Consider the following 25,475-nt stretch of genomic DNA (forward strand, 5'->3'; position numbering starts at 1 on the left):
CAGGTGTTTCTTCAGGTTCTTTTCACTCTTTTTGATCTTCAAAGAATGATGTTGATATTCTGTATTTTTCAGAGCCCTCTGTGCAGCTTTCCTTTGAGCATTCTTCAAGCTTTTATCATCCACTGCTTAATTTTCATTTCCTAAATAGAAAGCGATGGTAAAAACTGTATTGTGCAGAGGTCAATGAAATTTTTGATATATAATTGCATCTAATAATTTCACATTAATATACCTCTTCGTTAATTAATTCATATGAAAATGTAATATCATTACATTCAGCAATTCGTGACTAGAACTTAATGCGGATTTGTCTTCTGCTGGTTCACTAGTCAAACCTAAAACTCGGTTTGTTTCTGGCACAGAGGGATTATTTTTCCACGTTTCCGAATAAAGATACCACGATGAGGTATCTATTATTCTTCAAAGTTAAAAGCGTCCCAGATATAGATCCTTTTATACCAGTGAATTAACTATAAACATTGCTATTTACCAACAATAGAGTCCCTGTCGCCAAAAATATTTTTATATCATTTAATAACAATCCATAACTTAAGCTTAACAAGGAAAATAATAGTAGTATACAATTAAAGCAAATCATACTCAAATAATATAAAGAGAAAACATATATAACCGGGGAAACACACTAGAACTAACCTTAACATAATAATATAGAGCTGTAGGGGGTAAAAAAAATTTCGACATTCTTGATAAAAACTATCGATATTATTAGTAAAAATATAGATAATTTTGGCTAATCTATTGATTTGGTTTATATTGGTTTATTTTTTTTAATACCGTAGTTATTGCACTAAAGATTTCGGTATTTTTTTTCCTCCCATATATTGATTTTTTTTAATTATTTTCTATCGATATGTTTTCTGGCCGCGGACATATTTAAAAATATCAATTAACATATTAAAATACAATAAAATATTTGTGGGGTATTATTCCATTTCATAGAAAAATTCCATTCGTTTTTACAGATCCACAGAACATTCAAATATAAAAGTAATACTACTTCGTTTAAAATTAAATTATAAATTGCATGTTATTGCATGTAATTATTATAATACTATACAGTAATTTTTTTTTCTTGTCTTTTTTAAAGTTAGTTTATTATTAAGCCTATTGACTGGCGAGTTATTATTAAGCCTATTGACTTAGAAATTATCCCAGAAGACATCCCGTCTTACCCAGCCTGGTTACTGGCGTGACTGGGATCATTTTCCTTGTCGGATTTTGTACTCTTATCTAAGGGCATTCACAAACATCACAAATTTACTTACATGCCCCAGCAGAATTCGAACTCGCGACTATCGCAACAGGGGGACCATCCTGTCGCCTTTACTACTGCGGCAACTAAGCCAGCTATTAAATCGTTTATCATGAAAAAATATTTTATAAAATAAATAAACTTTTTTATAACTATTAATTTGTGATATGTATGGTTGCAGAATGTATGAGCAAATTTAAAAAATTCCCTTATTTCTCATATGATTTATCTACCAAATACTTCATTATAATGAATCAAAAATTATGGATAAATGATACAGGGTTTTGTAGAAGGGTCGGGGTCAGGATATAATGAGTCAAGTAATAAGGGGTCAAGTTAATGGTAGGTTTTATCAGGATAAACGATATAAATGTGCATGTATTTTGATTTTGTTGATTTGACATTTAGCATGATTTTTTTATTATTGAAATTCACGCCATTTCCTTTAGCTTGTAGGATTGGTTGCATATATCACTTTAATTCTCAACTCCCCACTCTAAACGTTTTTTCCGCTCTATTCTAGGTTTTATTTGAATTAAATATTGGGTTTATTTTGTGTTATGTCAGTTCTATTGCTGCTTTTTAACGTTATTATTCAGTTTCTTTAATAATAACAGGATAACAGTGCATTTAATTTGATTTGTGCTTTTAATGTGAAGATTTATGGTTTTTATATGAAAAAAATCAAAATACCGTGGGGTAAGGTAATGCTCTAAAACTGATTTTGTTTATAATGTATTTTTAATATGCAGGAATGGTTGATGGTGAACTGAAATCTTGATTCTTGATGTATTGAAACATTTTCGTACCACCGATCAAATCACCTTCAGAGACAGTAGTGTTGTATATTTTAATTGTTATGATAATATTTTACGTATATCAAATTACTAGAAGAAATTAAACTAAAAGTTTTTAATATACGAACAGTTTTTACTTCATTGAATATTCCATATTTATGTTTATTATATAAAAGGGAAGAATAAGAATATATATGTATATTTGCTTTTAGGTGCGCTGATTGTTATTCTACAATTTTAAAAATAATCTCACTTATGACGCCTTTGTTATAATGTATAAATTTTAAATTTTTCAATACTTAGGTTTTATTAAATGGAATTTGAAAATGGTTAGTAAGTGTTAGCTCATGATATATTTTGCGTATACTTTAATATGCAGACGTAAATTACTTCAATGATTATTATAAATCAAATATATTTTCGGGCATATATTGAAGATATTTTTAAGACAAATGTTAGTAACATCATTTTTAAATTACTCACTTAACTTTATTATGGGAGAAACATGATTAACTTAAAAAATAGTGGTCGAATCGACTGTTTTTATTCGATAGTTACCAACACTAATTCAATTTTAGTTGGGGCAGTAAGGAAATGCACTTTTTTATTAGAACATAATTAGCGTTGGGAACTATGGCTAATCAGTCGCTAGTTTCGGTTCGACTGATTGTATTACTTTTTACTATCGATTGTTTTTGAGTCGTGTACTTTTAGTTACTATTTTCGGTTCTACTAGTTTCATTCGACTGCTTTTTAACGTTCTGACTCTGTCGTCCTAGGCGCGACCTTGACAAAAATGTATACCGAATATATGCTTTCCTAGATTTATATATAATATATTTAGTTTTATGATTTTTTTGGTAGTTTGCTTCTAAATAAAAATATATTGTATATTAATATAGCAACACTTTGGAACGATATTTTTCAAGATTGTTAATGTAATAGGGTAAAAAATTAAAATTGTGAATGACAAATAAGTAATAGGTAATATTTCTTTTGATTGACTTTTTGGTGTGTATCTAACACCCTCGGTTTTTGTTAGAAAATATTTCTGTCCGATAATAAATAAAGCATTAATTTTATTTTAAAAAGCTCTAGTAGTTATTGTGCGATCATTTTTAATTCATGGTTATTGTAATACATGTTATATATCACATAGTAATACATGTTTAGTTTAAGTTGTATTGTATTGTTTATATTTATTTAGTATATTGTTTAAAAATAGCAATTCATCTCAGAACATTCAAATATAAAAGTAACTCCACTTCCTTTAAAATGTAAGTATTATAGATATATTAATAGTATTCAGTAATGTTTTTCTTTTTCTTTTTTAAAGTTAGTACGTGAAGGAATACGTCTCGCGTATACTAAGGTTGTAAAATATAAGCAAATATTAAATTAATTGCTCCAAGCAATTATATCCGTCCTTTCCTCTCTTACAATTTATATAGGAAAGGGATCGAACATACTCGTCTGACATTAAGAATTAAAATAAAAAGCCAAGCCGTGCATTAGATTTTGCATATTTTGTAGTGGTTAGTAGGCATGTTGGCCACAAAAAATATCGATATGTCGAAGGAAAAAATATATATATTTTTTGCAATAAGTATAAGATATATCGATATTTTACAAAAAAATGTATGTATATTTTTAATTGAAAATAAACGTAGTCAAATATTAGCCTAAAAAATATTTTTTTCTAAAACTCTTAAGGAATAACGGTATTTTTGATAAACCATTAAAATTAAGTACCAGAATTCACTAAACGTTTAAAAGTAAGTTCCGATTTGAAAGTTTTTTTTAATTGTACTTAATCTTCTGAAATTATATCATCTAAAAAATATCGATATATCGACAAAAAAATATCGATATTTTTTCTGCATCCCTAGCGGCTAGTTATTTAAATTTTTGTGTTGATAGTGCTGTATGGAGATAGCTGATACACGATTTTAAAGTTCTTCAAGTCGTAAAAATGTCGAAGAAGCGAAGATCAGTTAGCGGGTCTCAAAAAACCAAATCACAGACTGATCCAGACGTACCGGATCAAAATACAGAAAATATAATCAATGATGTAGTCAGGTACATTATTCTTAAAGCTGACGAAAATTCATTTTATACCAGATCCGAATTAAATCAAAATGTAATTCACAAAAAGGGCCAATGCGTGGATAGTGTTATACAACAAGCAATTAAGGTTCTGGAAAATGTTGGTATTATTATTGTTATATGGATGTTGTTGATATTGTTTTGCATACATTTTTAGGTATATGGTTACACACTTACTGAATATGATGATGTAAAAATGAAAAAAAAAATTTATTTTTTAATTAGTATGTTGCCTCCTGTAAATTATTCCGATGAAGAGGAAGAATGTGTTTCTAGTTATGAAACTGGTTCAAATGTACCAAATGCTGCTCACAAGATACTGACTCTATTAATTTTATCCCATATATTTATGACAAACGCGCCAGTATCAGACAGTGAGCTCTACGATACCATTCCTTTATTGTTTTTATATTGTTGATTTATTATTTCAGAATCCCTTTATAGTTTCCTGAAGTCCTTGGATATTGATGTAGAAGTTGAGCATCCATTTTTCGGTAAAGTCAAAGAATATATAAGAGAAACCTTGATAAAGAATTATTACCTTCACTGTGAGTTTGATGAGAAAACGAAAATACAAACTTTCCAATGGGGGATTCGAGCTGAAATTGAAATCTCAAAGATGAAGGTTTTACAGTTCGTGTGTGAGGTAACTATTTCAGTTGACTTATAAGCACATTGTCAGGTTATTATTGATTTACAGATGTATGGAAATAAGCAACCAAAAGACTGGCCAGAACATTACAGAGCGGCCGAGAATCAGTTCAAAGAAAGAGAAGAGCTAAAGGAAGAAACAAGGCATGAATCAAGCTAGTCACCGATACTGGTAGAACTACAATATAAAGTTTATTTGTATACAAAAATTGTATCTTCTTAACTAATACAATATAAATAAAAAGATATAGGAAAATGTTAAATCTCATTGGTCCTTACATTGCGTTGTAAGCTGGGCCGCGACCTCCTTCTGGGACCACCCAGTTATTCTGGCTGGGGTCCTTGATGTTGCACGTCTTACGGTGGATGGCCCTCTCCAGAATCGAGTGGCACAAACTCATACACACCAGCGGGACAATAACAATCTTCGAGTCCGTCGAAGATGCCTAAGTTTCGTTTGACAGGATTTTGCGAGTTTAAAGTGTTGCATAACATAATTTGTGTTATACACTATATGTACGCTTTTAGTTGACTTTAAAAGATTCCAGTTGTGTTTTGATGACATTTGGGTGATTATTTTATGAACTTTTAAACAATTCATTAATAAAAAAAACTTATTTTTGTGTAATGCTCTAATTTTTCATTAGGTACAATCCTTTTAACTAACTTTCGGCAAGGTAATAAAACCCGTGGCAAAGCTACTACTAAGCATCCTCCAGGAAAAGTGAGATTGGGGATACTGTGAAAACTGCCGGTGCCCTGGTGAGATCCTATTGCCGTCTTCGAAGTGATGCTTTATGAACGGATGGTGTTTGAACCTGCGAAGAAACGAACATTACCGCATTACCGATCTTTGGATATTCAGTTCTTTTGGAATTCCTTGTACGGGCTCAGGTACAGATTGATGTAATCCAAACCCGACGGCGATCAGGGATACCTCGTCGTTAAATGATACAGAAAGGATCCTCCGTAGGTGTTCTTATCCAAGGGCCAGCCGATGGTGTGCTCCGCGCATCCGGTTTATGTTTGAATCATTCGTCGCGATATCTTTAACGCTCCCGTCATCGTTGTACAGGACTTCGGAAGGTGCATAACCCGGGCCCACTGCCTCAGCTTGCTCTCCCAACCACTGAATAACGTGTCCCAGCGGGACGATATAGTTCCCGTGATTAAACATCGGAGTTCCTGACGAAATATCATTTATTCAATATATAAATCGATTTAAGACAAAGAATCCAACCTGGCAGGGCTGGTACCGGAATCCTACCGGTGCTAGTTAATAGACCGAACTTATCCTCCGTTAGGGGAGTGTTCAGAGGCGCGCCCTTCTCTTTCCAGTCCCATTTATGGGGCCTTCTCGACGATGATTACCTAAAAATCTATGTTCCGTATAGACCACCGATCAAGTGTGCTATGACTTCGATTCCACCGACCCTGATTTTCTTCCCTTCCGCGTCCAACAGTTGTTTGGCTCGTATAGTCGCGCTTATTCCAGTTGCACCATCGCCGACTATCAGAATATCAGTTTACATCTAGAATGTGTAATTTAAGAAAAATTAATCCTTTCAAGGTAAGTAATAATTTTAGCATGACATGTCAGACAGAAATTGTGAAGAATATATATTATAAATTTAAATAGTGTAGATACTTAAAGTGGTAGAAAAAAATAGTGTTTTAAGCTGGGCATATATTTTTTCAGACTATTGAAGAAGAATTAACAGACTGTAACAGGAATAAAGCCAAAGCCAAGTCTCTTTGAAACAATTTTTTTGTTTTAATACGGACAAATTCTATGCATATTTATAATCAGACTTATAGACAGACAGGTAAAATAATAAAAATGATATCAATAAAATAATTGGTTATATAATGTTTAATTCATAATAATATATATTGTACAATTTTCTTAATATGTCACTCAAATTACCAATATTAATCTACGGGATAACGATGTCTTCTTTTCTTACTTAAATGGTAGTTGTTAAAAATAGAACCTTTTTTATTTATTATTATAGCAATAATATAGAATAAATTATGCTTTAATGAAAAAACAGCTGAATCATAGTGCATTTTATATTAAAATTACCTTTCCATCTTGGATCTTCTTCTCTTGGATGAATGAAATATAGTGTGTTATCTTAGAAAATTGATCCGAATATATTCCTATTTAACCCAACTGCTGGACTAGAAAATATGATTAGTTATATTTAAGAGTTCAAAGGTTACTTCACAATATACTATAAATAAAATAAAGCTCCAGACAATAATTGTATCATTACATATAATCATTTTAAGCTATAAAATTTAAAATATCTTATAAAATTTATTTTCGACAAATTAATTAAATATTCCGAATTAAAATGAAATTTTAGATATTTTCAACGAATTCCCTAAATGCAAACTCATTTTCTTTTATTTTAACAGGGAATTGTATAATTAAAGGTAACAGAAATACCTTACTCAAAAAATCAAAGTCCAACTCAGAGGTTCAAACAAAATATATCAAAATAAACTGAGCTCAGTGCAATTTTTATTTATTAACCTTTGCCAACAAAGTAACTTATATCTATAAATGTAATTTTATGAAAATCGGTCTTATAACATAAATATAATACTAAATAACACATAAAGTCACAGTTCAGAATCCTTTTTCTCATCTTCTATGTTGATTGTCTCCTATATATCAATCTTGGAATAATTCTATGTCCAAAATATTACTACAATATTAAATAAGTGTATTTTCATCTGTAATAAGATTGTGGGAAAATAAAAATGATACGGCAAGACCGATTGTTTAGAAACAGACATTTGACAAGATTGTAGAAATTTGTTTTTTGGGTTGCCGAGCGAATTTAAACCAAATAAAATTACCTGACATCTGTGGAATTTTCGAAAAATTTATCTAGTAATCCTAGTTAATAGAGCACATTCAATCCATATTTAGCTACTAGGTCACGAGAATTTTTGATATTTACGCCTTCACCCAAGCACATCTAAATAATAATGTAAGGAAAAAGGCTTTAAAAAACTCTGTATCAATAATTTCTTACAAAAGCTTATATTGTTCCCAATCATAAGACTGCGTAGTGTTGTTCATTCTCAAGGAACTCAGTATATTGTACTTCTAAGTTTAAAAGGTGACCTAATTTTAAGATTTGTTGGAATTGGCATCATCCTGAAAATAGACTATAAAAATACACTTGATATCATAAAAACTAATTTAAATTACCTCTGACATGCCTTGTACTTTACCAATAAGACCGTTGTCAAAATCTACCACATTGTCAAACATTCTATCAATCATATCGAAAATAGTCTACAATTTTGTTTTTCTATTTTTATTTTTGGACTTTGTTGGTTGCTGGAGAGGAGTTTTAGAGTTTTCTTGCTGTTTGTGTGTTTACCCTTCAATCTCAGGAATATTCACTAAACCAGGTAACATTTTCAGAAGCGATCCTTTTTCGATCTTCCTGATCCAGCGACTTCTAAATCATCAACCGTGCATTTTGTTGTAAATGATTTCTTATGGGCTGGCCCAGACTATCTCCAAGTTAACCTCCAAATTACGTTTTTGAGCAGCTTCATACACAATAAAAATGGGTAATTTTATCATTTGATTTTGTTCTTTGCAATTACCTGAAATAAAGGTAAGTTATCTAATCATCATTTTCTATAATAAATTGTCTACCCATTGCTTCAAATGAGAACTCCTCCTTGTTTTGTTAATATAATTTAGAGCTTGCAATGCAGCTTCATTACGAGCATTTTTTATCGTTTGCGCCTCTCCATAAAATTTGACGTCGTTGACGTTAAAATGGACTTTGAAAGGTCCCTTCGTGTCAGAATCATTTCTTCTAACATGAAGAGTATCATTAAAATGAACCGTGTCATTCATTTTATGCAAATAAGATTTTTTCTCTGAAATGTCTGGTGATGCAGTCTTGCCTTCTATTTGTTCCTAAAAGGCACCTTATTTATATGTCTATATTTAACTAAACAATATTGAATACCAAAATATCATTAATTATAGAGTATTGTACAGACATCCTTACCTTTAATGCTAAATTGTTTAGTAAAGCTACAGGTGTTTCTTCAGGTTCCTTTCACTCTTTTTGATCTTCAAAGAATGATGTTGATATTCTGTATTTTTCAGAGCCCTCTGTGCAGCTTTCCTTTGAGCATTCTTCAAGCTTTTACCATCCACTGCTTAATTTTCATTTCCTAAATAGAAAGCGATGGTAAAAACTGTATTGTGCAGAGGTCAATGAAATTTTTGATATATAATTGCATCTAATAATTTCACATTAATATACCTCTTCGTTAATTAATTCATATGAAAATGTAATATCATTACATTCAGCAATTCGTGACTAGAACTTAATGCGGATTTGTCTTCTGCTGGTTCACTAGTCAAACCTAAAACTCGGTTTGTTTCTGGCACAGAGGGATTATTTTTCCACGTTTCCGAATAAAGATACCACGATGAGGTATCTATTATTCTTCAAAGTTAAAAGCGTCCCAGATATAGATCCTTTTATACCAGTGAATTAACTATAAACATTGCTATTTACCAACAATAGAGTCCCTGTCGCCAAAAATATTTTTATATCATTTAATAACAATCCATAACTTAAGCTTAACAAGGAAAATAATAGTAGTATACAATTAAAGCAAATCATACTCAAATAATATAAAGAGAAAACATATATAACCGGGGAAACACACTAGAACTAACCTTAACATAATAATATAGAGCTGTAGGGGGTAAAAAAAATTTCGATATTCTTGATAAAAACTATCGATATTATTAGTAAAAATATAGATAATTTTGGCTAATCTATTGATTTGGTTTATATTGGTTTATTTTTTTTAATACCGTAGTTATTGCACTAAAGATTTCGGTATTTTTTTTCCTCCCATATATTGATTTTTTAAAATTATTTTCTATCGATATGTTTTCTGGCCGCGGACATATTTAAAAATATCAATTAACATATTAAAATACAATAAAATATTTGTGGGGTATTATTCCATTTCATAGAAAAATTCCATTCTTTTTTACAGATCCACAGAACATTCAAATATAAAAGTAATACTACTTCGTTTAAAATTAAATTATAAATTGCATGTTATTGCATGTAATTATTATAATACTATACAGTAATTTTTTTTTCTTGTCTTTTTTAAAGTTAGTTTATTATTAAGCCTATTGACTGGCGAGTTATTATTAAGCCTATTGACTTAGAAATTATCCCAGAAGACATCCCGTCTTACCCAGCCTGGTTACTGGCGTGACTGGGATCATTTTCCTTGTCGGATTTTGTACTCTTATCTAAGGGCATTCACAAACATCACAAATTTACTTACATGCCCCAGCAGAATTCGAACTCGCGACTATCGCAACAGGGGGACCATCCTGTCGCCTTTACTACTGCGGCAACTAAGCCAGCTATTAAATCGTTTATCATGAAAAAATATTTTATAAAATAAATAAACTTTTTTATAACTATTAATTTGTGATATGTATGGTTGCAGAATGTATGAGCAAATTTAAAAAATTCCCTTATTTCTCATATGATTTATCTACCAAATACTTCATTATAATGAATCAAAAATTATGGATAAATGATACAGGGTTTTGTAGAAGGGTCGGGGTCAGGATATAATGAGTCAAGTAATAAGGGGTCAAGTTAATGGTAGGTTTTATCAGGATAAACGATATAAATGTGCATGTATTTTGATTTTGTTGATTTGACATTTAGCATGATTTTTTTATTATTGAAATTCACGCCATTTCCTTTAGCTTGTAGGATTGGTTGCATATATCACTTTAATTCTCAACTCCCCACTCTAAACGTTTTTTCCGCTCTATTCTAGGTTTTATTTGAATTAAATATTGGGTTTATTTTGTGTTATGTCAGTTCTATTGCTGCTTTTTAACGTTATTATTCAGTTTCTTTAATAATAACAGGATAACAGTGCATTTAATTTGATTTGTGCTTTTAATGTGAAGATTTATGGTTTTTATATGAAAAAAATCAAAATACCGTGGGGTAAGGTAATGCTCTAAAACTGATTTTGTTTATAATGTATTTTTAATATGCAGGAATGGTTGATGGTGAACTGAAATCTTGATTCTTGATGTATTGAAACATTTTCGTACCACCGATCAAATCACCTTCAGAGACAGTAGTGTTGTATATTTTAATTGTTATGATAATATTTTACGTATATCAAATTACTAGAAGAAATTAAACTAAAAGTTTTTAATATACGAACAGTTTTTACTTCATTGAATATTCCATATTTATGTTTATTATATAAAAGGGAAGAATAAGAATATATATGTATATTTGCTTTTAGGTGCGCTGATTGTTATTCTACAATTTTAAAAATAATCTCACTTATGACGCCTTTGTTATAATGTATAAATTTTAAATTTTTCAATACTTAGGTTTTATTAAATGGAATTTGAAAATGGTTAGTAAGTGTTAGCTCATGATATATTTTGCGTATACTTTAATATGCAGACGTAAATTACTTCAATGATTATTATAAATCAAATATATTTTCGGGCATATATTGAAGATATTTTTAAGACAAATGTTAGTAACATCATTTTTAAATTACTCACTTAACTTTATTATGGGAGAAACATGATTAACTTAAAAAATAGTGGTCGAATCGACTGTTTTTATTCGATAGTTACCAACACTAATTCAATTTTAGTTGGGGCAGTAAGGAAATGCACTTTTTTATTAGAACATAATTAGCGTTGGGAACTATGGCTAATCAGTCGCTAGTTTCGGTTCGACTGATTGTATTACTTTTTACTATCGATTGTTTTTGAGTCGTGTACTTTTAGTTACTATTTTCGGTTCTACTAGTTTCATTCGACTGCTTTTTAACGTTCTGACTCTGTCGTCCTAGGCGCGACCTTGACAAAAATGTATACCGAATATATGCTTTCCTAGATTTATATATAATATATTTAGTTTTATGATTTTTTTGGTAGTTTGCTTCTAAATAAAAATATATTGTATATTAATATAGCAACACTTTGGAACGATATTTTTCAAGATTGTTAATGTAATAGGGTAAAAAATTAAAATTGTGAATGACAAATAAGTAATAGGTAATATTTCTTTTGATTGACTTTTTGGTGTGTATCTAACACCCTCGGTTTTTGTTAGAAAATATTTCTGTCCGATAATAAATAAAGCATTAATTTTATTTTAAAAAGCTCTAGTAGTTATTGTGCGATCATTTTTAATTCATGGTTATTGTAATACATGTTATATATCACATAGTAATACATGTTTAGTTTAAGTTGTATTGTATTGTTTATATTTATTTAGTATATTGTTTAAAAATAGCAATTCATCTCAGAACATTCAAATATAAAAGTAACTCCACTTCCTTTAAAATGTAAGTATTATAGATATATTAATAGTATTCAGTAATGTTTTTCTTTTTCTTTTTTAAAGTTAGTACGTGAAGGAATACGTCTCGCGTATACTAAGGTTGTAAAATATAAGCAAATATTAAATTAATTGCTCCAAGCAATTATATCCGTCCTTTCCTCTCTTACAATTTATATAGGAAAGGGATCGAACATACTCGTCTGACATTAAGAATTAAAATAAAAAGCCAAGCCGTGCATTAGATTTTGCATATTTTGTAGTGGTTAGTAGGCATGTTGGCCACAAAAAATATCGATATGTCGAAGGAAAAAATATCCATATTTTTTGCAATAAGTATAAGATATATCGATATATTACAAAAAAATGTATGTATATTTTTAATTGAAAATAAACATAGTCAAATATTAGCCTAAAAAATATTTTTTTCTAAAACTCTTAAGGAATAACGGTATTTTTGATAAACCATTAAAATTAAGTACCAGAATTCACTAAACGTTTAAAAGTAAGTTCCGATTTGAAAGTTTTTTTTAATTGTACTTAATCTTCTGAAATTATATCATCTAAAAAATATCGATATATCGACAAAAAAATATCGATATTTTTTCTGCATCCCTAGCGGCTAGTTATTTAAATTTTTGTGTTGATAGTGCTGTATGGAGATAGCTGATACACGATTTTAAAGTTCTTCAAGTCGTAAAAATGTCGAAGAAGCGAAGATCAGTTAGCGGGTCTCATAAAACCAAATCACAGACTGATCCAGACGTACCGGATCAAAATACAGAAAATATAATCAATGATGTAGTCAGGTACATTATTCTTAAAGCTGACGAAAATTCATTTTATACCAGATCCGAATTAAATCAAAATGTAATTCACAAAAAGGGCCAATGCGTGGATAGTGTTATACAACAAGCAATTAAGGTTCTGGAAAATGTTGGTATTATTATTGTTATATGGATGTTGTTGATATTGTTTTGCATACATTTTTAGATATATGGTTACACACTTACTGAATATGATGATGTAAAAATGAAAAAAAAAATTTTTTTTTAATTAGTATGTTGCCTTCTGTAAATTATTCCGATGAAGAGGAAGAATGTGTTTCTAGTTATGAAACTGGTTCAAATGTACCAAATGCTGCTCACAAGATACTGACTCTATTAATTTTATCCCATATATTTATGACAAACGCGCCAGTATCAGACAGTGAGCTCTACGATACCATTCCTTTATTGTTTTTATATTGTTGATTTATTATTTCAGAATCCCTTTATAGTTTCCTGAAGTCCTTGGATATTGATGTAGAAGTTGAGCATCCATTTTTCGGTAAAGTCAAAGAATATATAAGAGAAACCTTGATAAAGAATTATTACCCTCACTGTGAGTTTGATGAGAAAACGAAAATACAAACTTTCCAATGGGGGATTCGAGCTGAAATTGAAATCTCAAAGATGAAGGTTTTACAGTTCGTGTGTGAGGTAACTATTTCAGTTGACTTATAAGCACATTGTCAGGTTATTATTGATTTACAGATGTATGGAAATAAGCAACCAAAAGACTGGCCAGAACATTACAGAGCGGCCGAGAATCAGTTCAAAGAAAGAGAAGAGCTAAAGGAAGAAACAAGGGATGAATCAAGCTAGTCACCGATACTGGTAGAACTACAATATAAAGTTTATTTGTATACAAAAATTGTATCTTCTTAACTAATACAATATAAATAAAAAGATATAGGAAAATGTTAAATCTCATTGGTCCTTACATTGCGTTGTAAGCTGGGCCGCGACCTCCTTCTGGGACCACCCAGTTATTCTGGCTGGGGTCCTTGATGTTGCACGTCTTACGGTGGATGGCCCTCTCCAGAATCGAGTGACACAAACTCATACACACCAGCGGGACAATAACAATCTTCGAGTCCGTCGAAGATGCCTAAGTTTCGTTTGACAGGATTTTGCGAGTTTAAAGTGTTGCATAACATAATTTGTGTTATACACTATATGTACGCTTTTAGTTGACTTTAAAAGATTCCAGTTGTGTTTTGATGACATTTGGGTGATTATTTTATGAACTTTTAAACAATTCATTAATAAAAAAAACTTATTTTTGTGTAATGCTCTAATTTTTCATTAGGTACAATCCTTTTAACTAACTTTCGGCAAGGTAATAAAACCCGTGGCAAAGACTACTAAGCATCCTCCAGGAAAAGTGAGATTGGGGATACTGTGAAAACTGCCGGTGCCCTGGTGAGATCCTATTGCCGTCTTCGAAGTGATGCTTTATGAACGGATGGTGTTTGAACCTGCGAAGAAACGAACATTACCGCATTACCGATCTTTGGATATTCAGTACTTTTGGAATTCCTTGTACGGGCTCAGGTACAGATTGATGTAATCCAAACCCGACGGCGATCAGGGATACCTCGTCGTTAAATGATACAGAAAGGATCCTCCGTAGGTGTTCTTATCCAAGGGCCAGCCGATGGTGTGCTCCGCGCACCCGGTTTATGTTTGAATCATTCGTCGCGATATCTTTAACGCTCCCGTCATCGTTGTACAGGACTTCGGAAGGTGCATAACCCGGGCCCACGGCCTCAGCTTGCTCTCCCAACCACTGAATAACGTGTCCCAGCGGGACGATATAGTTCCCGTGATTAAACATCGGAGTTCCTGACGAAATATCATTTATTCAATATATAAATCGATTTAAGATAAAGAATCCAACCTGGCAGGGCTGGTACCGGAATCCTACCGGTGCTAGGTAATAGACCGAACTTATCCTCCGTTAGGGGAGTGTTCAGAGGCGCGCCCTTCTCTTTCCAGTCCCATTTATAGGGCCTTCTCGACGATGATTACCTAAAAATCTATGTTCCGTATAGACCACCGATCAAGTGTGCTATGACTTCGATTCCACCGACCCTGATTTTCTTCCCTTCCGCGTCCAACAGTTGTTTGGCTCGTATGGTCGCGCTTATTCCAGTTGGACCATCGCCGACTATCAGAATATCAGTTTACATCTAGAATGTGTAATTTAAGAAAAATTAATCCTTTCAAGGTAAGTAATAATTTTAGCATGACATGTCAGACAGAAATTGTGAAGAATATATATTATAAATTTAAATAGTGTAGATACTTAAAGTGGTAGAAAAAATAGTGTTTTAAGCTGGGCATATATTTTTTCAGACTATTGAAGAAGAATTAACAGACTGTAACAGGAATAAAGCCAAAGCCAAGTCTCTTTGAAACAATTTTTTTGTTTTAATACGGACAAATTCTATGCATATTTATAATCAGACTTATAGACAGACAGGTAAAATAATAAAAATGATATCAATAAAATAATTGGATATATAATGTTTAATTCATAATAATATATATTGTACAATTTTCTTAATATGTCACTCAAATTACCAATATTAACCTACGGGATAACGATGTCTTCTTTTCTTACTTAAATGGTAGTTGTTAAAAATAGAACCTTTTTTATTTATTATTATAGCAATAATATAGAATAAATTATGTTTTAATGAAAAAACAGCTGAATCATAGTGCATTTTATATTAAAATTACCTTTCCATCTTGGATCTTCTTCTCTTGGATGAATGAAATATAGTGTGTTATCTTAGAAAATTGATCCGAATATATTCCTATTTAATCCAACTGCTGGACTAGAAAATATGATTAGTTATATTTAAGAGTTCAAAGGTTACTTCACAATATACTATAAATAAAATAAAGCTCCAGACAATAATTGTATCATTACATATAATCATTTTAAGCTATAAAATTTAAAATATCTTATAAAATTTATTTTCGACAAATTAATTAAATATTCCGAATTAAAATGAAATTTTAGATATTTTCAACGAATTCCCTAAATGCAAACTCATTTTCTTTTATTTTAACAGGGAATTGTATAATTAAAGGTAACAGAAATACCTTACTCAAAAAATCAAAGTCCAACTCAGAGGTTCAAACAAAATATATCAAAATAAACTGAGCTCAGTGCAATTTTTATTTATTAACCTTTGCCAACAAAGTAACTTATATCTATAAATGTAATTTTATGAAAATCGGTCTTATAACATAAATATAATACTAAATAACACATAAAGTCACAGTTCAGAATCCTTTTTCTCATCTTCTATGTTGATTGTCTCCTATATATCAATCTTGGAATAATTCTATGTCCAAAATATTACTACAATATTAAATAAGTGTATTTTCATCTGTAATAAGATTGTGGGAAAATAAAAATGATACGGCAAGACCGATTGTTTAGAAACAGACATTTGACAAGATTGTAGAAATTTGTTTTTTGGGTTGCCGAGCGAATTTAAACCAAATAAAATTACCTGACATCTGTGGAATTTTCGAAAAATTTATCTAGTAATCCTAGTTAAAAGAGCACATTCAATCCATATTTAGCTACTAGGTCACGAGAATTTTTGATATTTACGCCTTCACTCAAGCACATCTAAATAATAATGTAAGGAAAAAGGCTTTAAAAAACTCTGTATCAATAATTTCTTACAAAAACTTATATTGTTCCCAATCATAAGACTGCGTAGTGTTGTTCATTCTCAAGGAACTCAGTATATTGTACTTCTAAGTTTAAAAGGTGACCTAATTTTAAGATTTGTTGGAATTGGCATCATCCTGAAAATAGACTATAAAAATACACTTGATATCATAAAAACTAATTTAAATTACCTCTGACATGCCTTGTACTTTACCAATAAGACCGTTGTCAAAATCTACCACATTGTCAAACATTCTATCAATCATATCGAAAATAGTCTACAATTTTGTTTTCCTATTTTTATTTTTGGACTTTGTTGGTTGCTGGAGAGGAGTTTTAGAGTTTTCTTGCTGTTTGTGTGTTTACCCTTCAATCTCAGGAATATTCACTAAACCAGGTAACATTTTCAGAAGCGATCCTTTTTCGATCTTCCTGATCCAGCGACTTCTAAATCATCAACCGTGCATTTTGTTGTAAATGATTTCTTATGGGCTGGCCCAGACTATCTCCAAGTTAACCTCCAAATTACGTTTTTGAGCAGCTTCATACACAATAAAAATGGGTAATTTTATCATTTGATTTTGTTCTTTGCAATTACCTGAAATAAAGGTAAGTTATTTAATCATCATTTTCTATAATAAATTGTCTACTCATTGCTTCAAATGAGAACTCCTCCTTGTTTTGTTAATATAATTTAGAGCTTGCAATGCAGCTTCATTACGAGCATTTTTTATCGTTTGCGCCTCTCCATAAAATTTGACGTCGTTGACGTTAAAATGGACTTTGAAAGGTCCCTTCGTGTCAGAATCATTTCTTCTAACATGAAGAGTATCATTAAAATGAACCGTGTCATTCAGTTTATGCAAATAAGATTTTTTCTCTGAAATGTCTGGTGATGCAGTCTTGCCTTCTATTTGTTCCTAAAAGGCACCTTATGAATATGAATATGAATATGAATTGAATAAATATTGAATACCAAAATATCATTAATTATAGAGTATTGTACAGACATCCCTACCTTTAATGCTAAATTGTTTAGTAAAGCTACAGGTGTTTCTTCAGGTTCTTTTCACTCTTTTTGATCTTCAAAGAATGATGTTAATATTCTGTATTTTTCAGAGCCCTCTGTGCAGCTTTCCTTTGAGCATTCTTCAAGCTTTTACCATCCACTGCTTAATTTTCATTTCCTAAATAGAAAGCAATGGTAAAAACTGTATTGTGAGGTCAATGAAATTTTTGATATATAATTGCATCTAATAATTTCACATTAATATACCTCTTCGTTAATTAATTCATATGAAAATGTAATATCATTACATTCAGCAATTCGTGAATAGAACTTAATGCGGATTTGTCTTCTGCTGGTTCACTAGTCAAACCTAAAACTCGGTTTGTTTCTGGCACAGAGGGATTATTTTTCCACGTTTCCGAATAAAGATACCACGATGAGGTATCTATTATTCTTCAAAGTTAAAAGCGTCCCAGATATAGATCCTTTTATACCAGTGAATTAACTATAAACAATGCTATTTACCAACAATAGAGTCCCTGTCGCCAAAAATATTTTTATATCATTTAATAACAATCCATAACTTAAGCTTAACAAGGAAAATAATAGTAGTATACAATTAAAGCAAATCATACTCAAATAATATAAAGAGAAAACATATATAACCGGGGAAACACACTAGAACTAACCTTAACATAATAATATAGAGCTGTAGGGGGTAAAAAAAATTTCGATATTCTTGATAAAAACTATCGATATTATTAGTAAAAATATAGATAATTTTGGCTAATCTATTGATTTGGTTTATATTGGTTTATTTTTTTTAATACCGTAGTTATTGCACTAAAGATTTCGGTATTTTTTTTCCTCCCATATATTGATTTTTTAAAATTATTTTCTATCGATATGTTTTCTGGCCGCGGACATATTTAAAAATATCAATTAACATATTAAAATACAATAAAATATTTGTGGGGTATTATTCCATTTCATAGAAAAATTCCATTCTTTTTTACAGATCCACAGAACATTCAAATATAAAAGTAATACTACTTCGTTTAAAATTAAATTATAAATTGCATGTTATTGCATGTAATTATTATAATACTATACAGTAATTTTTTTTTTCTTGTCTTTTTTAAAGTTAGTTTATTATTAAGCCTACTGACTGGCGAGTGGCCAACTTAGAAATTATCCCAGAAGACATCCCGTCTTACCCAGCCTGGTTACTGGCGTGACTGGGATCATTTTCCTTGTCGGATTTTGTACTCTTACCTAAGGGCATTCACAAACATCACAAATTTACTTACATGCCCCAGCAGAATTCGAACTCGCGACTATCGCAACAGGGGGACCATCCTGTCGCCTTTACTACTGCGGCAACTAAGCCAGCTATTAAATCGTTTATCATGAAAAAATATTTTATAAAATAAATAAACTTTTTTATAACTATTAATTTGTGATATGTATGGTTGCAGAATGTATGAGCAAATTTAAAAAATTCCCTTATTTCTCATATGATTTATCTACCAAATACTTCATTATAATGAATCAAAAATTATGGATAAATGATCCAGGGTTTTGTAGAAGGGTCGGGGTCAGGATATAATGAGTCAAGTAATAAGGGGTCAAGTTAATGGTAGGTTTTATCAGGATAAACGATATAAATGTGCATGTATTTTGATTTTGTTGATTTGACATTTAGCATGATTTTTTTATTATTGAAATTCACGCCATTTCCTTTAGCTTGTAGGATTGGTTGCATATATCACTTTAATTCTCAACTCCCCACTCTAAACGTTTTTTCCGCTCTATTCTAGGTTTTATTTGAATTAAATATTGGATTTATTTTGTGTTATGTCAGTTCTATTGCTGCTTTTTAACGTTATTATTCGGTTTCTTTAATAATAACAGGATAACAGTGCATTTAATTTGATTTGTGCTTTTAATGTGAAGATTTATGGTTTTTATATGAAAAAAATCAAAATACCGTGGGGTAAGGTAATGCTCTAAAACTGATTTTGTTTATAATGTATTTTTAATGTGCAGGAATGGTTGATGGTGAACTGAAATCTTGATTCTTGATGTATTGAAACATTTTCGTACCACCGATCAAATCACCTTCAGAGACAGTAGTGTTGTATATTTTAATTGTTATGATAATATTTTACGTATATCAAATTACTAGAAGAAATTAAACTAAAAGTTTTTAATATACGAACAGTTTTTACTTCATTGAATATTCCATATTTATGTTTATTATATAAAAGGGAAGAATAAGAATATATATGTATATTTGCTTTTAGGTGCGCTGATTGTTATTCTACAATTTTAAAAATAATCTCACTTATGACGCCTTTGTTATAATGTATAAATTTTAAATGTTTCAATACTTAGGTTTTATTAAATGGAATTTGAAAATGGTTAGTAAGTGTTAGCTCATGATATATTTTGCGTATACTTTAATATGCAGACGTAAATTACTTCAATGATTATTATAAATCAAATATATTTTCGGGCATATATTGAAGATATTTTTAAGACAAATGTTAGTAACATCATTTTTAAATTACTCACTTAAATTTATTATGGGAGAAACATGATTAACTTAAAAAATAGTGGTCGAATCGACTGTTTTTATTCGATAGTTACCAACACTAATTCAATTTTAGTTGGGGCAGTAAGGAAATGCACTTTTTTATTAGAACATAATTAGCGTTGGGAACTATGGCTAATCAGTCGCTAGTTTCGGTTCGACTGATTGTATTACTTTTTACTATCGACTGTTTTTGAGTCGTGTACTTTTAGTTACTATGTTCGGTTCTACTAGTTTCATTCGACTGCTTTTTAACGTTCTGACTCTGTCGTCCTAGGCGCGACCTTGACAAAAATGTATACCGAATTTATGCTTTCCTAGATTTATATATAATATATTTAGTTTTATGATTTTTTTGGTAGTTTGCTTCTAAATAAAAATATATTGTATATTAATATAGCAACACTTTGGAACGATATTTTTCAAGATTGTTAATGTAATAGGGTAAAAAATTAAAATTGTGAATGACAAATAAGTAATAGGTAATATTTCTTTTGATTGACTTTTTGGTGTGTATCTAACACCCTCGGTTTTTGTTAGAAAATATTTCTGTCCGATAATAAATAAAGCATTAATTTTATTTTAAAAAGCTCTAGTAGTTATTGTGCGATCATTTTTAATTCATGGTTATTGTAATACATGTTATATATCACATAGTAATACATGTTTAGTTTAAGTTGTATTGTATTGTTTATATTTATTTAGTATATTGTTTAAAAATAGCAATTCATCTCAGAACATTCAAATATAAAAGTAACTCCACTTCCTTTAAAATGTAAGTATTATAGATATATTAATAGTATTCAGTAATGTTTTTCTTTTTCTTTTTTAAAGTTAGTACGTGAAGGAATACGTACATCTCCGTCTCGCGTATACTAAGGTTGTAAAATATAAGCAAATATTAAATTAATTGCTCCAAGCAATTATATCCGTCCTTTCCTCTCTTACAATTTATATAGGAAAGGGATCGAACATACTCGTCTGACATTAAGAATTAAAATAAAAAGCCAAGCCGTGCATTAGATTTTGCATATTTTGTAGTGGTTAGTAGGCATGTTGGCCACAAAAAATATCGATATGTCGAAGGAAAAAATATCCATATTTTTTGCAATAAGTATAAGATATATCGATATTTTACAAAAAAATGTATGTATATTTTTAATTGAAAATAAACATAGTCAAATATTAGCCTAAAAAATATTTTTTTCTAAAACTCTTAAGGAATAACGGTATTTTTGATAAACAATTAAAATTAAGTACCAGAATTCACTAAAGTTTAAAAGTAAGTTCCGATTTGAAAGTTTTTTTTAATTGTACTTAATCTTCTGAAATTATATCATCTAAAAAATTTCGATATATCGACAAAAAAATATCGATATTTTTTCTGCATCCCTAGCGGCTAGTTATTTAAATTTTTGTGTTGATAGTGCTGTATGGAGATAGCTGATACACGATTTTAAAGTTCTTCAAGTCGTAAAAATGTCGAAGAAGCGAAGATCAGTTAGCGGGTCTCAAAAAACCAAATCACAGACTGATCCAGACGTACCGGATCAAAATACAGAAAATATAATCAATGATGTAGTCAGGTACATTATTCTTAAAGCTGACGAAAATTCATTTTATACCAGATCCGAATTAAATCAAAATGTAATTCACAAAAAGGGCCAATGCGTGGATAGTGTTATACAACAAGCAATTAAGGTTCTGGAAAATGTTGGTATTATTATTGTTATATGGATGTTGTTGATATTGTTTTGCATACATTTTTAGATATATGGTTACACACTTACTGAATATGATGATGTAAAAATGAAAAAAAAAATTTATTTTTTAATTATTATGTTGCCTTCTGTAAATTATTCCGATGAAGAGGAAGAATGTGTTTCTAGTTATGAAACTGGTTCAAATGTACCAAATGCTGCTCACAAGATACTGACTCTATTAATTTTATCCCATATATTTATGACAAACGCGCCAGTATCAGACAGTGAGCTCTACGATACCATTCCTTTATTGTTTTTATATTGTTGATTTATTATTTCAGAATCCCTTTATAGTTTCCTGAAGTCCTTGGATATTGATGTAGAAGTTGAGCATCCATTTTTCGGTAAAGTCAAAGAATATATAAGAGAAACCTTGATAAAGAATTATTACCTTCACTGTGAGTTTGATGAGAAAACGAAAATACAAACTTTCCAATGGGGGATTCGAGCTGAAATTGAAATCTCAAAGATGAAGGTTTTACAGTTCGTGTGTGAGGTAACAATTTCAGTTGACTTATAAGCACATTGTCAGGTTATTATTGATTTACAGATGTATGGAAATAAGCAACCAAAAGACTGGCCAGAACATTACAGAGCGGCCGAGAATCAGTTCAAAGAAAGAGAAGAGCTAAAGGAAGAAACAAGGGATGAATCAAGCTAGTCACCGATACTGGTAGAACTACAATATAAAGTTTATTTGTATACAAAAATTGTATCTTCTTAACTAATACAATATAAATAAAAAGATATAGGAAAATGTTAAATCTCATTGGTCCTTACATTGCGTTGTAAGCTGGGCCGCGACCTCCTTCTGGGACCACCCAGTTATTCTGGCTGGGGTCCTTGATGTTGCACGTCTTACGGTGGATGGCCCTCTCCAGAATCGAGTGACACAAACTCATACACACCAGCGGGACAATAACAATCTTCGAGTCCGTCGAAGACGCCTAAGTTTCGTTTGACAGGATTTTGCGAGTTTAAAGTGTTGCATAACATAATTTGTGTTATACACTATATGTACGCTTTTAGTTGACTTTAAAAGATTCCAGTTGTGTTTTGATGACATTGGGTGATTATTTTATGAACTTTTAAACAATTCATTAATAAAAAAAACTTATTTTTGTGTAATGCTCTAATTTTTCATTAGGTACAATCCTTTTAACTAACTTTCGGCAAGGTAATAAAACCCGTGGCAAAGACTACTAAGCATCCTCCAGGAAAAGTGAGATTGGGGATACTGTGAAAACTGCCGGTGCCCTGGTGAGATCCTATTGCCGTCTTCGAAGTGATGCTTTATGAACGGATGGTGTTTGAACCTGCGAAGAAACGAACATTACCGCATTACCGATCTTTGGATATTCAGTACTTTTGGAATTCCTTGTACGGGCTCAGGTACAGATTGATGTAATCCAAACCCGACGGCGATCAGGGATACCTCGTCGTTAAATGATACAGAAAGGATCCTCCGTAGGTGTTCTTATCCAAGGGCCAGCCGATGGTGTGCTCCGCGCACCCGGTTTATGTTTGAATCATTCGTCGCGATATCTTTAACGCTCCCTTCATCGTTGTACAGGACTTCGGAAGGTGCATAACCCGGGCCCACGGCCTCAGCTTGCTCTCCCAACCACTGAATAACGTGTCCCAGCGGGACGATATAGTTCCCGTGATTAAACATCGGAGTTCCTGACGAAATATCATTTATTCAATATATAAATCGATTTAAGATAAAGAATCCAACCTGGCAGGGCTGGTACCGGAATCCTACCGGTGCTAGGTAATAGACCGAACTTATCCTCCGTTAGGGGAGTGTTCAGAGGCGCGCCCTTCTCTTTCCAGTCCCATTTATAGGGCCTTCTCGACGATGATTACCTAAAAATCTATGTTCCGTATAGACCACCGATCAAGTGTGCTATGACTTCGATTCCACCGACCCTGATTTTCTTCCCTTCCGCGTCCAACAGTTGTTTGGCTCGTATAGTCGCGCTTATTCCAGTTGGACCATCGCCGACTATCAGAATATCAGTTTACATCTAGAATGTGTAATTTAAGAAAAATTAATCCTTTCAAGGTAAGTAATAATTTTAGCATGACATGTCAGACAGAAATTGTGAAGAATATATATTATAAATTTAAATAGTGTAGATACTTAAAGTGGTAGAAAAAAATAGTGTTTTAAGCTGGGCATATATTTTTTCAGACTATTGAAGAAGAATTAACAGACTGTAACAGGAATAAAGCCAAAGCCAAGTCTCTTTGAAACAATTTTTTTGTTTTAATACGGACAAATTCTATGCATATTTATAATCAGACTTATAGACAGACAGGTAAAATAATAAAAATGATATCAATAAAATAATTGGTTATATAATGTTTCATTCATAATAATATATATTGTACAATTTTCTTAATATGTCACTCAAATTATCAATATTAATCTACGGGATAACGATGTCTTCTTTTCTTACTTAAATGGTAGTTGTTAAAAATAGAAACTTTTTTATTTATTATTATAGCAATAATATAGAATAAATTATGTTTTAATGAAAAAACAGCTGAATCATAGTGCATTTTATATTAAAATTACCTTTCCATCTTGGATCTTCTTCTCTTGGATGAATGAAATATAGTGTGTTATCTTAGAAAATTGATCCGAATATATTCCTATTTAAACCAACTGCTGGACTAGAAAATATGATTAGTTATATTTAAGAGTTCAAAGGTTACTTCACAATATACTATAAATAAAATAAAGCTCCAGACAATAATTGTATCATTACATATAATCATTTTAAGCTATAAAATTTAAAATATCTTATAAAATTTATTTTCGACAAATTAATTAAATATTCCGAATTAAAATGAAATTTTAGATATTTTCAACGAATTCCCTAAATGCAAACTCATTTTCTTTTATTTTAACAGGGAATTGTATAATTAAAGGTAACAGAAATACCTTACTCAAAAAATCAAAGTCCAACTCAGAGGTTCAAACAAAATATATCAAAATAAACTGAGCTCAGTGCAATTTTTATTTATTAACCTTTGCCAACAAAGTAACTTATATCTATAAATGTAATTTTATGAAAATCGGTCTTATAACATAAATATAATACTAAATAACACATAAAGTCACAGTTCAGAATCCTTTTTCTCATCTTCTATGTTGATTGTCTCCTATATATCAATCTTGGAATAATTCTATGTCCAAAATATTACTACAATATTAAATAAGTGTATTTTCATCTGTAATAAGATTGTGGGAAAATAAAAATGATACGGCAAGACCGATTGTTTAGAAACAGACATTTGACAAGATTGTAGAAATTTGTTTTTTGGGT

The 25,475-nt window shown here is 30.8% G+C and overlaps 4 protein-coding genes, 1 long non-coding RNA gene and 1 pseudogene across 6 annotated transcripts; 3 read left to right on the forward strand and 3 right to left on the reverse strand.

Annotated features, from left to right (window-relative positions):
• The first annotated feature begins 4,002 nt into the window (after positions 1-4,002).
• LOC143206125 (non-structural maintenance of chromosomes element 3 homolog) lies at positions 4,003-5,076 on the forward strand. Its single transcript, XM_076418993.1, has 4 exons — positions 4,003-4,276; positions 4,334-4,550; positions 4,608-4,822; positions 4,877-5,076. The coding sequence occupies exons 1-4, from the start codon at positions 4,043-4,045 to the stop codon at positions 4,985-4,987; spliced, it is 777 nt and encodes a 258-aa protein (XP_076275108.1). The 5' UTR covers positions 4,003-4,042; the 3' UTR covers positions 4,988-5,076.
• Positions 5,077-8,878: 3,802 nt separating this feature from the next.
• LOC143206120 (uncharacterized) lies at positions 8,879-9,264 on the reverse strand. Its single transcript, XR_013008142.1, has 2 exons — positions 9,141-9,264; positions 8,879-9,048 (listed from the first exon to the last, which is right to left on the reverse strand). It is a non-coding gene; the product is annotated as an uncharacterized LOC143206120 (long non-coding RNA).
• Positions 9,265-12,926: 3,662 nt separating this feature from the next.
• Positions 12,927-13,912, forward strand: LOC143206127 (non-structural maintenance of chromosomes element 3 homolog). The gene is made up of 4 exons (XM_076418995.1): positions 12,927-13,184; positions 13,242-13,457; positions 13,515-13,729; positions 13,784-13,912. Exons 2-4 carry the CDS (start codon positions 13,310-13,312, stop codon positions 13,892-13,894), a joined length of 474 nt encoding a protein of 157 aa, XP_076275110.1. The 5' UTR covers positions 12,927-13,184; positions 13,242-13,309; the 3' UTR covers positions 13,895-13,912.
• A 675-nt stretch (positions 13,913-14,587) lies between these two features.
• LOC143206123 (electron transfer flavoprotein-ubiquinone oxidoreductase, mitochondrial pseudogene) lies at positions 14,588-15,095 on the reverse strand (annotated as a pseudogene). The gene is made up of 2 exons (XR_013008144.1): positions 14,973-15,095; positions 14,588-14,917 (listed from the first exon to the last, which is right to left on the reverse strand). The product of XR_013008144.1 is annotated as an electron transfer flavoprotein-ubiquinone oxidoreductase, mitochondrial pseudogene (transcript).
• A 6,717-nt stretch (positions 15,096-21,812) lies between these two features.
• LOC143206128 (non-structural maintenance of chromosomes element 3 homolog) lies at positions 21,813-22,860 on the forward strand. The gene is made up of 4 exons (XM_076418996.1): positions 21,813-22,087; positions 22,145-22,361; positions 22,419-22,633; positions 22,688-22,860. The coding sequence occupies exons 1-4, from the start codon at positions 21,854-21,856 to the stop codon at positions 22,796-22,798; spliced, it is 777 nt and encodes a 258-aa protein (XP_076275111.1). The 5' UTR covers positions 21,813-21,853; the 3' UTR covers positions 22,799-22,860.
• An 811-nt stretch (positions 22,861-23,671) lies between these two features.
• Positions 23,672-24,002, reverse strand: LOC143206124 (electron transfer flavoprotein-ubiquinone oxidoreductase, mitochondrial-like; the record flags this gene model as incomplete). Its single annotated transcript, XM_076418992.1, has 2 exons — positions 23,672-23,820; positions 23,876-24,002. Coding segments are annotated over 2 exons (276 nt in total), but the record flags the coding sequence as incomplete, so codon positions are not given.
• Between the last annotated feature and the right edge of the window lie 1,473 nt (positions 24,003-25,475).

Source organism: Rhynchophorus ferrugineus, unplaced genomic scaffold (assembly GCF_030347505.1).
Source record: "Rhynchophorus ferrugineus isolate W39M unplaced genomic scaffold, kcgeb_rfMv2 rfM555, whole genome shotgun sequence".
Classification (NCBI taxonomy): domain Eukaryota; kingdom Metazoa; phylum Arthropoda; class Insecta; order Coleoptera; family Curculionidae; genus Rhynchophorus; species Rhynchophorus ferrugineus.